The 12395-nt window shown below is 37.5% G+C and overlaps 2 protein-coding genes across 9 annotated transcripts in view; one reads left to right on the top strand and one right to left on the bottom strand.

The window, feature by feature from the left end:
• Positions 1–1827: 1827 nt before the first annotated feature.
• Positions 1828–10934, top strand: METTL21C (methyltransferase 21C, AARS1 lysine). 7 transcript variants are annotated; one of them, XM_088051101.1, is made up of 6 exons: positions 1828–1883; positions 2221–2297; positions 6025–6176; positions 7465–7607; positions 9135–9252; positions 9802–10934. In XM_088051101.1, exons 3-6 carry the CDS (start codon positions 6035–6037, stop codon positions 10194–10196), a joined length of 798 nt encoding a protein of 265 aa, XP_087907227.1. In that variant the 5' UTR covers positions 1828–1883; positions 2221–2297; positions 6025–6034; the 3' UTR covers positions 10197–10934. The 7 variants fall into 7 exon arrangements, with proteins under 7 accessions (XP_087907227.1, XP_087907224.1, XP_087907226.1 ...); XM_088051096.1 differs by having other exon boundaries at positions 1870–1961; XM_088051095.1 differs by lacking the exon at positions 1828–1883 and adding an exon at positions 2046–2120.
• Positions 10564–12395, bottom strand: part of TPP2 (tripeptidyl peptidase 2) — a 50959-nt gene continuing 49127 nt past the window's right edge. For both annotated transcript variants that reach the window (XM_005516474.3, XM_088051093.1), the window contains 2 exons: positions 12099–12218; positions 10564–11472 (listed from right to left, as the gene is read on the bottom strand). In XM_005516474.3, coding sequence (XP_005516531.1) covers positions 11383–11472; positions 12099–12218 — 210 coding nt within the window. In that variant the 3' untranslated portion in view covers positions 10564–11382. The remainder of the gene's footprint in view (positions 11473–12098; positions 12219–12395) is intronic.

Consider the following 12395-nt stretch of genomic DNA (forward strand, 5'->3'; position numbering starts at 1 on the left):
ATTAGGTTTCACATTACCAGACTTAACACACCCCCAAACCTACACAAGTTACACAATTCTCATTAAATTACATACATTCTAAAAATATTTGAAGTCTGCTTTTCTTATCACATTTGGCAGCCTGCTGCATTTTGTCTTCCACCAATGGTCTAGATGGCAAAATTCCCAGGAGTGTTTAGAGAAAGAGAAAAGCCAACCAAAAAATTCAGAGCTTTGTGGAATTGGATGTTGAATTAACAACTGAAAAATGCTCTTTTACACATTGAACTGAGGTGCTGTATTGCTCTCAGCCTTCCCATTCACAGGAGTCTGGAGAAATTTTAATTCCATGGGACTATCCCTCCAGACAACAGTTATTTTCAATGTTAAACAAGAAATACTTGGAGACTGTGTGTAGAACCAGAAGTATTTCTAGAAAGTATATAGTAAATATATGTCAACAAAAGCTACATTTCAGAGTATCAGTGTTGATTCCTGCATGAGTTATAATCAAGAAATTAAGCCATAATTGCATGATTCATGAATAACTGGTAACACTGTCCCTACAGTTTCCACCCTTGCTACAAGAGGCACCTTACACAGTAAGCCAATTCCTCTGATTTCCTTTAACAAATAAACTGTTTATGTCCAGCACCAGTCCCATTCCAAAGCTTAGGACAGAGCTCTGACAGCAGCACCAGTCTGAGCTGCCTTCATCCCTGGTGACAAATAGAATAAATATGACAGCAGGAACATGCCTGCTAGAAGGAACACATCTCAAAAAAAAGCCATGGCAGTCATTCCAACAGCAGCCTGTCTTCATTTGCAATAGCAGCTACTCCCCTGTCTCAGGACCACTCACTTGCACTACTTGTAAAGTCAGGCAGGTCTGTGGAATGCAAAGTTTACAATATCAACTTAATACAGTGGATATCTTAATACTAGTTCCCAATTATAAATTAAAAAGCATCTTTTAACTATCAAATTTCAGAGGAAAGAAGCTGGGGAGCATTTGAACATGGAGCCAAGTGTTTCCTATCCTTGGTGTGATTCCTAGAGACATGCAGCAGCCCAGGCATGGAACAGCTGCCATGACACAAAAGGTTCATTTTTTTAACTTTGCCACTCTTCAGGAGAGCATTACCTAAATTCAAAATTTTCACCCCAAAATGAAAATGCCTATAAATTGAGTTAAAAATCTACATTTTCTCTGCCTCCCCCATTTCTTTTGCCAGCTTCCATCCGTCCATTAATTAGCCAGGGGGTGTTTTCTAACTCAGTGACTTTCAAAGTATCTTTTAAATTGTTCTGTCCTCTAATGGGATTGAATTACTTTTGGCAAAATCTTTACAAAGGAGAAGGGAGGGCAGAAGGACAGCAAAGGAATAAATGTCTTTGATAAGGCATTCATTAATAAATGAATAAACCTCTCCAATTCTTGAAATGTGTAAGGAATACACATCTGGTTCATCTTCAACATCTGTGACATCCATCAATCTGTTTTAAAATAATCAGTTGGAAGATCTTCTGATAAAAGTGGGACCTCTTTCAGTGGATACAATATTTCCTATGGTTATGACCTGCAGTGAAGATGATGAGAAAGTTGTTTTTTCCTTAGGACTGACTCTTCCCCACACTGTCCGTGACTCAGGGCAGGGAGGGTACCCACAGTTGCCCCAGCCAGACGCTCAGCAGGGCAAGGAAGACCTGACCTTTTCCTGGTAGTGGGAGCTTCATGAACTTTTCCCTGCATTTGGGCTGCTGCCAAGTTGCCACACTCATTATTTATGTGCTAGTTTGCCCACGGTAAGTTGCTTGCTAAGTTCAGCTCCGCTGACGTAAGGCGAACACAGGGAATACGTCGTCTGCAAAAACAGAACAAGAGTCTGGAGGAGCTGAGAAAGGTTTGTATGCTTGGGACTTCAAAGTCTAAGAGAGTTTTGATTTTGTACTGCACATGTGGAAGACTTAAGTGTAACATGGTAAGTTCTTTGAGCACTGCCTGGTAATGTTACTCTAAATAACCTGCAATCGGACTGGCTGAAGGGGAAAGTTATTCTTTTCAGGTGCACGCCTGTATAAAAAACCTCTGGAGCGTGCATCCACCCACAGGAAACTTCCCATGCCCTCTGTCACATCAGGTACCGCCACACAGCTGCCCAGCTAACCTTGTCTGATGTGCCTTTGTGTTCCCTGCTAACTAACAATAGAAATACCTTTGTCTGAATTCTTGTATTTCAGGTCAGCTCTGTGAGCCAACAGAATCCAGCTCTCTGTTTCGTGCGGAGTGACGGTCACTGCTGGCTTGCGGTATTTGGGTGTGTTTACCTTGTGGATTCAAACACCACATAGATTTACTATGGTGATGTTCCTAACATTGACATTTCCTTTATTTCCTAGCGTTTGTATTGCTGGTGGAGGTTTTTTAAACTTAGCGCATGGTAACATGAGAAAATTGCATGAGCTCTAAGAAACAGATGTTAATATACGGTTCAAGTATCGTTAAGCCCAGTCTTGCAAAGAAAAGACTGCAACAGCATTTTCCATGTGAGAAAATTAAATTGGCTTTTGCCCAAGTATTTAAACTAACACAGACTACACTGAGCAACTCTGTGCTGAGGTGAAACACATTTCAGCAGAGTTGTGTTTACAGCTGAAGACCCAGTGACACAGCACTGCTCACTAACCTACTTTTTTTTGGCAATGTAACTGGATATTAAAAGCTCTTTCAGAGTAATTGATTTCAGCAGTTTAAGAGGCACAAAGTTTATTCATATAGGGGATAAATTGCTGTCTTAAGGTTTATCATCATCTTACAATTTGCCCCTTAAGAGTTACCTTGTTAATTTCATGTAATATTGTCAAATATATATAGGTTTGAGAATTATTCTTTCTTCCTTAGGTTCTGAAGAAATTAAATGTGATTTTCTAAGTTTTGTTCACAACAGCTTAAGACTATTAATGAAGTTGATACTAGTTTCAAAACTCAGAAAGAATTTAGATAATTATTTCCCAACAAGACTAATTTGGAAAAAACCCTAGCTGCTAACATTCAGAAAGAGCCAGCATTTTCTAAGGGAACAGATTTTGCTTGCAACATTATCAAACCAAAATTCTTTCAGAGAAACATAATTTTTAGTAAAATATGGATCAGAAAAATATCAAAACATTTTGTAATTCCAGGAGAGCAGCAGCAACTTGAACATATTACACACAGAGAATGCAATAATGCAAACACCACCTATTTGCAAGCATTTTCCTGTTGTTTGCATCTAATAAAAGACGTACTGTTAACTCCTACAAAATATGTCATTGAATAATTATGGCAGTAGAATGAACATGCATATATATACATGTATACACACTTATAAACCCCTTTCTGTTCAGCAAAAACTACACCTTCACAAGGTATTATTATAGTATCCAGAAGGTCCAGCCAAAAACCAGAGCCCAGTGTGTCAGGTGACATACAAACACAGAGTGCATAGTGTTTATCCCCCCAAATCACCACCTAGGAGCTCAGGCAACTTATGTCTTAAGGACCACACCAGCAGCAGGGTAACCACTGGTGTGGATTTCAGGCCTCCTGATCATTTAAATGGATTTAGCAAAACCAGCAAGGTTCCTTTATAAATATTTAAGCAGACTCCCATTTTAGGGGAAGTCAAAGGACAAAGTGAGGGAAAGCATAACGATTTTTAATTTGAAAATGTAACTTTACATGTCTAATCGAATCTGAATGATTGATAATAGGGTATACATATATAGAGTATGCATATATATCAGGATCAGAGATATAATTTTATTTGCTGCAGGTACTTAATAGTTGATCAACAAATTTGTATTTATTAAGCATGTTTCCAAGCTGTTTTCTGGAATTCACTGCCACCCACAGCCAACTGAGATTGTGACCTGTTGTAGTAAGAACTTGTTTAAGCAAGGAAAAAAATATGGGGGGATCACTTTCCACCCAAACTGACAAATTAACAGTTTACTCATTAAACAAGACTTCTGGTTTTATACATAGTAGAGCACTGGACAAGGTAACATTTTCTCCTGCTTTTCTGTTTCAGAATTGGCTTTTTCACTTAAATAGCACAAATCATGCTACAAGAGCCTTACAAAAAATCCCACCAAAACAAATACCTCAAACCCCCAAAAATGAGAATGTAGTGCTCTGTTGGTCTCAACATAAAATGTGCAGACTATTGTGTCTTCAACCAAATGTTTTCTGGCTGTATCCATCACCAGTTCTGACAGATTCTTCTCTTTTCATTACGTACCTTCCCAATTGTACAAGTCTGAAAATATTTTTCACAGAGATTTTCTAAAACATTAAAACATGGGCAGATTTTATTCCAGCTCAAGGCATGAAAAGGAGACATTTCTCAAATCCAGAAGCCTACTTTTGATTAAATGAAAAAAAAGCATTTTTGGTGGAAGGAGTCCCACTGTGACGTGGAATGTGAACATGGATGCACTCACTCTTGTCAGGGAATTCAATGACTGCACCATTAACTTGTCTCCTACCTACCATCGTCATACTTCAAATCACACACAATGGGGGAAAGCCAGATCTTGTTACTAGCCAGATGGAGGCGCTTTGAAGGAAAAGAAAAAAAAGAAAAAAAGAAAAGGAAAAAAAAAAAAGGTGCAGAAATTGATTTAAAGCACTCCTTTCTGTACCAGTCCAAAATCACTGCCAAGACGGAACAAATGCAGTGTCAGAGTAATTAGAACAGAAATCCTGTCCTTGTGAATAAAAAGAACAGCAATAAGGAATATATCAGGTATCAGTAGAATTGCAATGGTGTCAATATCATGTGCAAATTAAATCACTCACATAAGTCAGCAGTCACACTGCTCCTTAAAAAAACTACCTGCAGGCATTGCTAAACATCTTGGCCACTGCCAAAGATTCACCCCTTCCAGTCAGGATATCTAAAACAGCCTCCTGCAGAATGATGCAACCCAAATGATACAACACTTTGTCTGCACTGCCTGTGGCGGGAGAGAGCAAATATGCAGTCTCAAAAATGAGCAGAACGGATAAATGTTTTTATCATGGATAAAAACACAGCTCACTCCAGCCATCATGCTAGGTGGGAAAGGTGAACTCGTACAGCCTCTGGCCAGAGCAAGTTATGAACCTTTTGCTCTTTACATACAGATGTGTCTGTGTATATATCTATGTCTATATATATATATTTCCACATACTCACAGACATATGCATATATATAGGTGCTTCACTGAAGAAAACTCTAGTCAAGCAAAGAATTTCACTGACCGATGTCTCTCCAAGCAAATCTATATAAAGTCTATCAAGTCCTGTTCCTGCTTTTATTGATGTCAGCGGGTATCAATCAGTTCCTTCTTAGACTGGGTGCTGCCCTGTACACTGGGGATGCACAAGAGAGAGTTATCCAAGAAGCCCTATGGATTTAGCCTTCTCACTGCGATGATTTCCTGACTTGCCATCTGCATACTCTGCAGTTCACTGCATTTCAGTGCAATAGAGTTAGCAGTTCTGTGGGAATAGACAGGGAAGAGAAGGCAACTCTATGCAAGGAGACAAAATCAAAAGCATTGACTGCAGCAAATGAAAGAGTTTTGTCTCTGGAATCATAAGTCCCAAGTTTTTTTAAAATAGTAAATTACACATAAAAAGTCACAGATATTAAGGCAGTTATCTTTCTCAGCTATTACTTCAACTTGTAAGAGTAGTTCAATTTTCAGGCTGACTAGTGGTATCAATTCAGTGACATAATGCTAAGCTTCTGCATAAATGATAAAATAAACACAACAATAAAAATTATAAAGGAGAGAGAATAAAAATTCTGACAGCATGATTACATTCCCAGAAACAGCTTGTACCACCCAGTGGAGTGGGGATGTCACATCTCATCCGATTTCTTCAATCCATCACGGAAAAAAGCCCCAAAAGGCCACCAAAGGCCACCTAAATTACTGTTTTTCCAGTCATATTTCATATGAACAGAGTGCCTGCAAGATTTTAAAACATTATTTTTCCCCTTCTGTTTCAGCTCTTTTTCGATGATCTCTGCACAGCAGCAACCATTCCCCAACAAAATTCAAAGAACAATGGACTGCCAATCCAAGGAAGAAGAAACCTGTGAAGAGCAGTATGACTCTGAAAACTGTACTTGCAGCTCTGAGCATGCGGAATCTGATGCAGGTTTAATCCAATTTAAATACTGCAATTGCTATGGCATGCTAGCATATCATACTTTGATTTTTGTCCGTCTTCAAATAGTAGATGTCATCATGTAACTTTTCTTTGATATCAAATTTTCCCCATTATTTCCCCTTATGTTTGCATATATTATCTGTTCAAATCTACAAAAAATACCTATCTCCATAATTAAGACATATATTTTAAAAGGTCTCTAGATTTTACTTAGACATCTAAGAATTATTTCTCAATTACAATCTCTTAAAAAAGAGATATGGTTATAATAGGCATTGATCGGGCTGGCACTATTGAAGCCACGGCATTACAGATTTCAACAGGCCAAACTGCTCCAACCAGCAGCTAGTAAGGATTCCAGGCAGGCATCAGTTAAAATCCCTGCAAGCCAGAGCAAAGTTTTCCCTTGCACTTAATTCTACGCCTATCCTTGCAACAAAAGTTCAGTCATTCAGAATAGTGTCCTTGTTTTCAGTGAGCTCAGATGGAACAGCCTCAGCACAAATCTGAAAAACCTCACCCACGAGCTTCCTTGCTATGATGAGACACCCTAGGACAACTGTAGCACTGACCTGCTGAACTATGTTGCGTATGCCAACATAAAAAGTGTCTTACAACCCTCCTTCTGTGGAAGGACGCTTAAAAAAAACCCACTAAGAAAGAGTTAGGTTTCCTTCAATGTAGGATGTAAATCCTAAGTCCTTAGGTAAAAAGCTTGCTGTTCTAGAGCTGCTGGCCTCACAAACGAAACCAACAGCACAAACACCAAAATACAAGCTAACTTGATCCTGAAAGTCTTCCAGCTGTTATTAGCAGTTTTGTATTTGAATTAGTAACTTTTCCTAAAAGGTTCATTTCTGTCTCTAAATTGGCCATGTGAATACCTAGAATGGCAGGAAATGACCATTGTTCCTTTCACTCCCTGGCCACCCAGACTCTCTGGTTTTGGACAGCAACTGGTCTTCACTGAAAGCGTGGTCAGGCATTGGAACAGGCTGCTCAGGAAAGTGGGAGAATCACCACCCACAAAAGTGTTCCAAAGATGTGTAGATGTGGCATTTGGGGACATGTTTTAGCGATTAACATAGTGCTGGGCTGGTTAATAGTTGGATTTGATGATCTTCCAGATCTTTCCCAACCTTAACAATTTAACAAGGATTCTATGATTCCTGAGAGCTTTTCTACTTCATGTGCCTACATACTGTTTATGTCAAATACATTTTGCCCTTTAACAAGTTGCATATAAACTTATGAAATTCCAACTTTTCTCTCACAGGTTTACCGGTAACTCTTAAAATACTGCAGAACTGGGTTCCTAGAGTTTCACACTACTTTGATAAGGAGCACTATACATACGTTGGCCATCAGATTGTCATTCAGGAGTCCATAGAACACTTTGGAGCTGTGGTATGGCCAGGGGTAAGTACACAGGACCACACACAGAAAGCTCACGTGACACAAGAGCAAACCAGGACAGCAGCACACAAATATCAAGGAAGCTTTCTTACACGACACTTCTGATAATGGAAGCTTCCCTATGCAGAATGAAGTCCTTCAGCAGAAAGCTCTGCCTTAGGGCAGTTTGCCAGTTCATGCCAAGAGGACTGGCACCAAAGCACTTGTACATTGGATGTAGGGATTGAAAAAAAATTCAGTAAGGGAACTCAGGAAGAAACATTCAGTTTCCTCCATGCTTCCAATCAGTCACTGCCGGCAAGAAAATAATCAGCAGTACAAAAAGGAGGCTGAAAAATAAAACTGTGAGAGATTAAATAAATAAAGGACGTTGTAATGATTAAATATGCTTCCTTTAAAGAAAAGGCTGGAACAGTTTCATTACAGTATGGAAAATCATACATGTAAGCAGTTCTTCAGTCTCTGCTTCTCCTATGCTTAAAACCAGAATTTTACGCTAAGAAAACTGCCTTTGAGGGAAGAGAGGGTCAACTGATAAACACAAGAAAATTAGGATTTCAAAATTTTTCAGATCCACATTTATTTAAAAAGCTCACAAGAAAATGGCAGACAATTTCAAAACAATAGAGAGAGAGCATATGGGTGTGTGAAACAGTATCTTATTTTGAAATGTCAGATCATCAATTTGCACATTAATCAAGTGTCAGAATGCAGATGGTAAAACTCTCCAAGAAAATTGAGAGGTTGCACAAATTGGACCAGTGATTTATTAGCTGTCAGCTTTCCCAGAGCAGGTAGACAGTGTTGCATTATGAAAAGCACAAGAGTTAAAACAGTAACACAGTTCTAAAGAAGAGAAGCAAAATGGGGAAGACAGTTTCTTTGGCATCAGTTTATGTTAATAAACAGCCCACTTATATTCTACTATCTGACAAAATCTTTACAAAGGCCCGATAATATTTTCATACAGTGCTGCACTGTTTCTTTTCAAAGTTTATACTATTATTAATAAACAAGTGTTGAGTTTGTAAATAACCAATTTTTAATATTTTCTTTGCTAAAAAAATTGAAACAAAAAAAGCTTTTTCAAAAATCTCTGCCGAAGCCTAAATTTACTTTATGATAGTGGTAGCATAACACTTAGGATAATAAATCAGAACATTACTTCCTACATATTGTTAAACTTTGCTGTTCTGACTGCATGGTTCACATTTTAACACTGCCTGTCCTTGTGGGTCCATTCCAACTCAGCTTATTCTGTGATTCTGTCTTGAGCTGTCAGAGGACTCATGCAGAAGTGTGTAGTAAATCCATATCACATAAACTTAAAAGTAAAAATAAACTGCTTTAATTTTTTAATATATAAAAAAAACCAGGATACATCACAATTCTTCCCATCTTACATTTTTGTTACACCCTTCGTTGTTTCTCATTATACTAAAAAAACCAACACCCTTGTATAAAAACTTCTAATGAAATTTTGTGCAACTTAGCTGTTACCCTCTTATGGATATGTGTTAACTGTTTTAGGCACTGGCTTTATCTCAATATCTGGAATCAAATCAAGAACAATTCAACCTCAAAGACAAAAAAGTTTTGGAAATTGGTGCTGGAACAGGCTTGCTTTCCATTGTGGCCTGTATCTTAGGTTGGTAAATTTGTATTTCCTTTTGGATTTTAGTGAATGATGATCTAGCTCTGCCATTGTCACTTTAAGGCAATGAAACAACAGTTGAAGCAAACTTTGTCACTTTTTTTTTGTGGTTTTTTTTGTGTTTTGTTAAATGAAAACTATTGTAAAATACCGTTTTGTTAACTAAACTACCCTAGTTATCGGGGAAGGGGAGGTTGGACCAGTTATATAGATAAAGCTTCATACATGTTCAACTACATACCTATGAATTTTGCCCTGTCTCAAGTGAAAGGATGAGAGGAAATAGCCCTAAATTATGCCAGGGGTGTTCAGATTTGATATTAGAAAAAAAATTTATTTTACAGAAAGGGTGGATTGGCACCCTTGCAATAAGTTGACCAGGGAGGTGGTGGAGTCACTGTCTCTGGAAGCATCCAAGAGGCATCGGGATGTGGGACATGAGGATCTGGTTTAGGAGCGATTATGGGTTCATGGTTGGACAGATGAAGGTCTCTTCCAACCTTAGTGATTCTGTGAATTGAAACAAACTCCCATTTTCTTTAGGAGCTCATGTTACAGCTACTGATTTGCCTGAAGTTCTTGAAAATCTTTCATATAATATTTCAAGAAATACACAGAACCTGAATATGCACAAACCTGAAGTGAGAAAACTGATATGGGGAGAAGGCCTCAATGAAGACTTTCCTGTATCAACTTACCATTATGATTTCATACTGGCAACTGATGTTGTGTACCATCATGGAGCTCTGGACCCCCTGCTAGCAACAATGGTGTACTTTTGTAAGCCAGGAACAGTATTACTATGGGCAAATAAATTCAGATTCAGTACAGACTACGAGTTTTTGGAAAAAGTTTGCAATATATTTAATACAACCATTCTAGCAGAATTTCCAGAATCAAATGTCAAGCTGCTTAAAGCCACAGTTAGAAAGAATTAAAGCAAAAACTATTCCTGATCTTTATTTAGTGGCAGCACCTCACAGATTGGAATGCTTTCCAAGATTATGTTGCACCTTCTGTGGATTTATGGTTGTAAAGATGCATCTAAGTTTTAGATTGTTAACTTAGTTGCATCCAAGTTTTGCATTGCAAGTACAAAAAAAAAATCCAGCAAGGCAAAAGATACAGCAGTTTGTCTCTGGCTGATACATATGACGTGTTCAAACTGACCAACTCCCCTCCACTGAAGGAACAATGTTAGTAAGAAGGCTTTAACAAAAAGCATTGATCTTCTGGGCTGCACTGCTGTTTGTAAGCTGCTTTCTTTCAGCAACTTTTATTTAGGTACTCATCCAGAAACCAGTACAATTTTTAGCTTCAGTATTTTTATTCATTATAAAAATCTTGTAAAGTATCAGAGTGAACATGGTGGTTTTTTGATCTTCAACTTTGCACATTTATTCTGCTGTGTTTTATATTTTTAACATTAATAAACATCTATGTATAGCTTTACAATATTTGATCAAGATGTAACTGTCTGGCACCTTTATACATGTATCAGCCTGTCATCATAGTCAGCTTCACCAGGACTTCTGAGCTTGCCTGAAATCACTCCAAAATGAAGAGTTCTGAAAATTTACAAGAGTACCTATGCATCAGCAATTCTGAGAAACATTGCAACTGTTTGAGAGGTTGAATTTTTCTTAAAAACATTAAATGTAAACTCTTGCAAACAATACAGGTGTCCATTATTTTCATCTAATAAGTAAAATTTTAGCTACTCTTGAAGTAGCTTTAAGGCCTTCATACAATTGAAATTAAGATCAAACATGTTAAAATTCAGTGTACCATAAAAAATACAGAACTTTTACCAGTTTGCAGTTAAAAGTAACAATTCAGAACATAACATGCATGCAGCAATTCTTTCCAAACTAATTCCAAATCCTTGATGTTGGCAGTTCTGGCACATCCATTGCCAGCAATGGGATGCACAATAAGGAACTCCTGATGACAGGAGTTAGGTTAACAGGTATTAAGCCATACCCAGGTGCCTTTACTGATAAATACACACAATTTAATAATCAGCATTCAGTAACGAAAACATGCGTTCGAATAAAAAGTCAAACTTCTCTTTTCCTATCCTGTCCCATATAAAATCATTGTAATTTTACAGTTGTTGATTCTCTAGAATACACAATAATCAGGTGGATACATCACAGGAAGCCAATTTGCAGTGAAAGTTGCACAATGAGTCCATCCAAGCAACTTCATTAGCTGAAGAAAAAAAGCATGCATTAAAAAAAAATGAGTCTTAATCTTTTTAATATCTGAATCTAAACAAACACTGCACTGATATCAACATTTTACTAAAAATTTCTATTATCAGAAAGAAAACAGATTGAAGATCTGGTAAGCTTTGAATTCCTCAGTCCTGAAAGGGGGGACCCCTCCTCCCCATTCTATATGATCCACATTCTTTCAATGTAATGCGCAAGAGCTTAATCTTAGGAATTCCCATTAATTCTTCGTTAAATTCTATGAGCAGGAATCATGATTAATAATAGTAAAAAATAACAGTAACAGCAACATAAGGGCATTTTTATGCAGATTTCTTTGACTAAGTTGTCTCTACTTCCTTTATGCCCCGAAGTAAGTTCGAAAAAGTAAATCTGCTGAAAACAACACTTACTCACAAATAAGTTATTCTAGAAAAAGGAAGGAAAAAAAAAATCACTGTTTAAAGTGAAGGCTGAGCTACAAAATCTGGATAAAGTTAAAATGTTACATTTAGTGCTTTCTAAAATGAGAAGAGTACAAAAAATTCCAGAGGACTTATATTTTACTTCTGAAAGCTTACGCAGCATGAACGCAGCCCCATTACTTGACCAAACACTCCTTACCTGAATGCAGTTTTTTAAGTTGTCCTTTGTTGGCTTTTCTTCTGCAAGTTTTGTGGCGAACTTGAGACCTCTTCCATACATTTTATTTACCAATGCATGCTTATAGGCAAAAGTCAAAACCTACAATGCAAATTAAAAACACCAAAGTAAATTAGGTATTTTAGTATCTTACAAGGCTTCAAGTAATATCAAACTCTGTTCAGGTAGCAGGTAAAACACTTACATGAGATATTTGCAGTATAACATGATTCACAGTAGTAGTCATAAACATGAACTTCCTAGAGACTATTTCTGACT

This window comes from Pseudopodoces humilis, chromosome 2 (genome assembly GCF_049639895.1).
Source record: "Pseudopodoces humilis isolate 2021_Gansu_Grassland_sample_001 chromosome 2, ASM4963989v1, whole genome shotgun sequence".
NCBI classification, from domain to species: domain Eukaryota; kingdom Metazoa; phylum Chordata; class Aves; order Passeriformes; family Paridae; genus Pseudopodoces; species Pseudopodoces humilis.

Coding starts and splice junctions, on each gene's coding strand:
- METTL21C (XM_088051096.1), top strand. CDS start 1,890: ATGCTTGGGACTTCAAAGTCTAAGAGAGTTTTGATTTTGTACTGCACA. Junction 2,298..6,024: donor TGCTGGCTTGCGGTATTTGG/GTGTGTTTACCT, acceptor CTTCTGTTTCAG/CTCTTTTTCGATGATCTCTG. Junction 6,177..7,464: donor GCATGCGGAATCTGATGCAG/GTTTAATCCAAT, acceptor TTTCTCTCACAG/GTTTACCGGTAACTCTTAAA.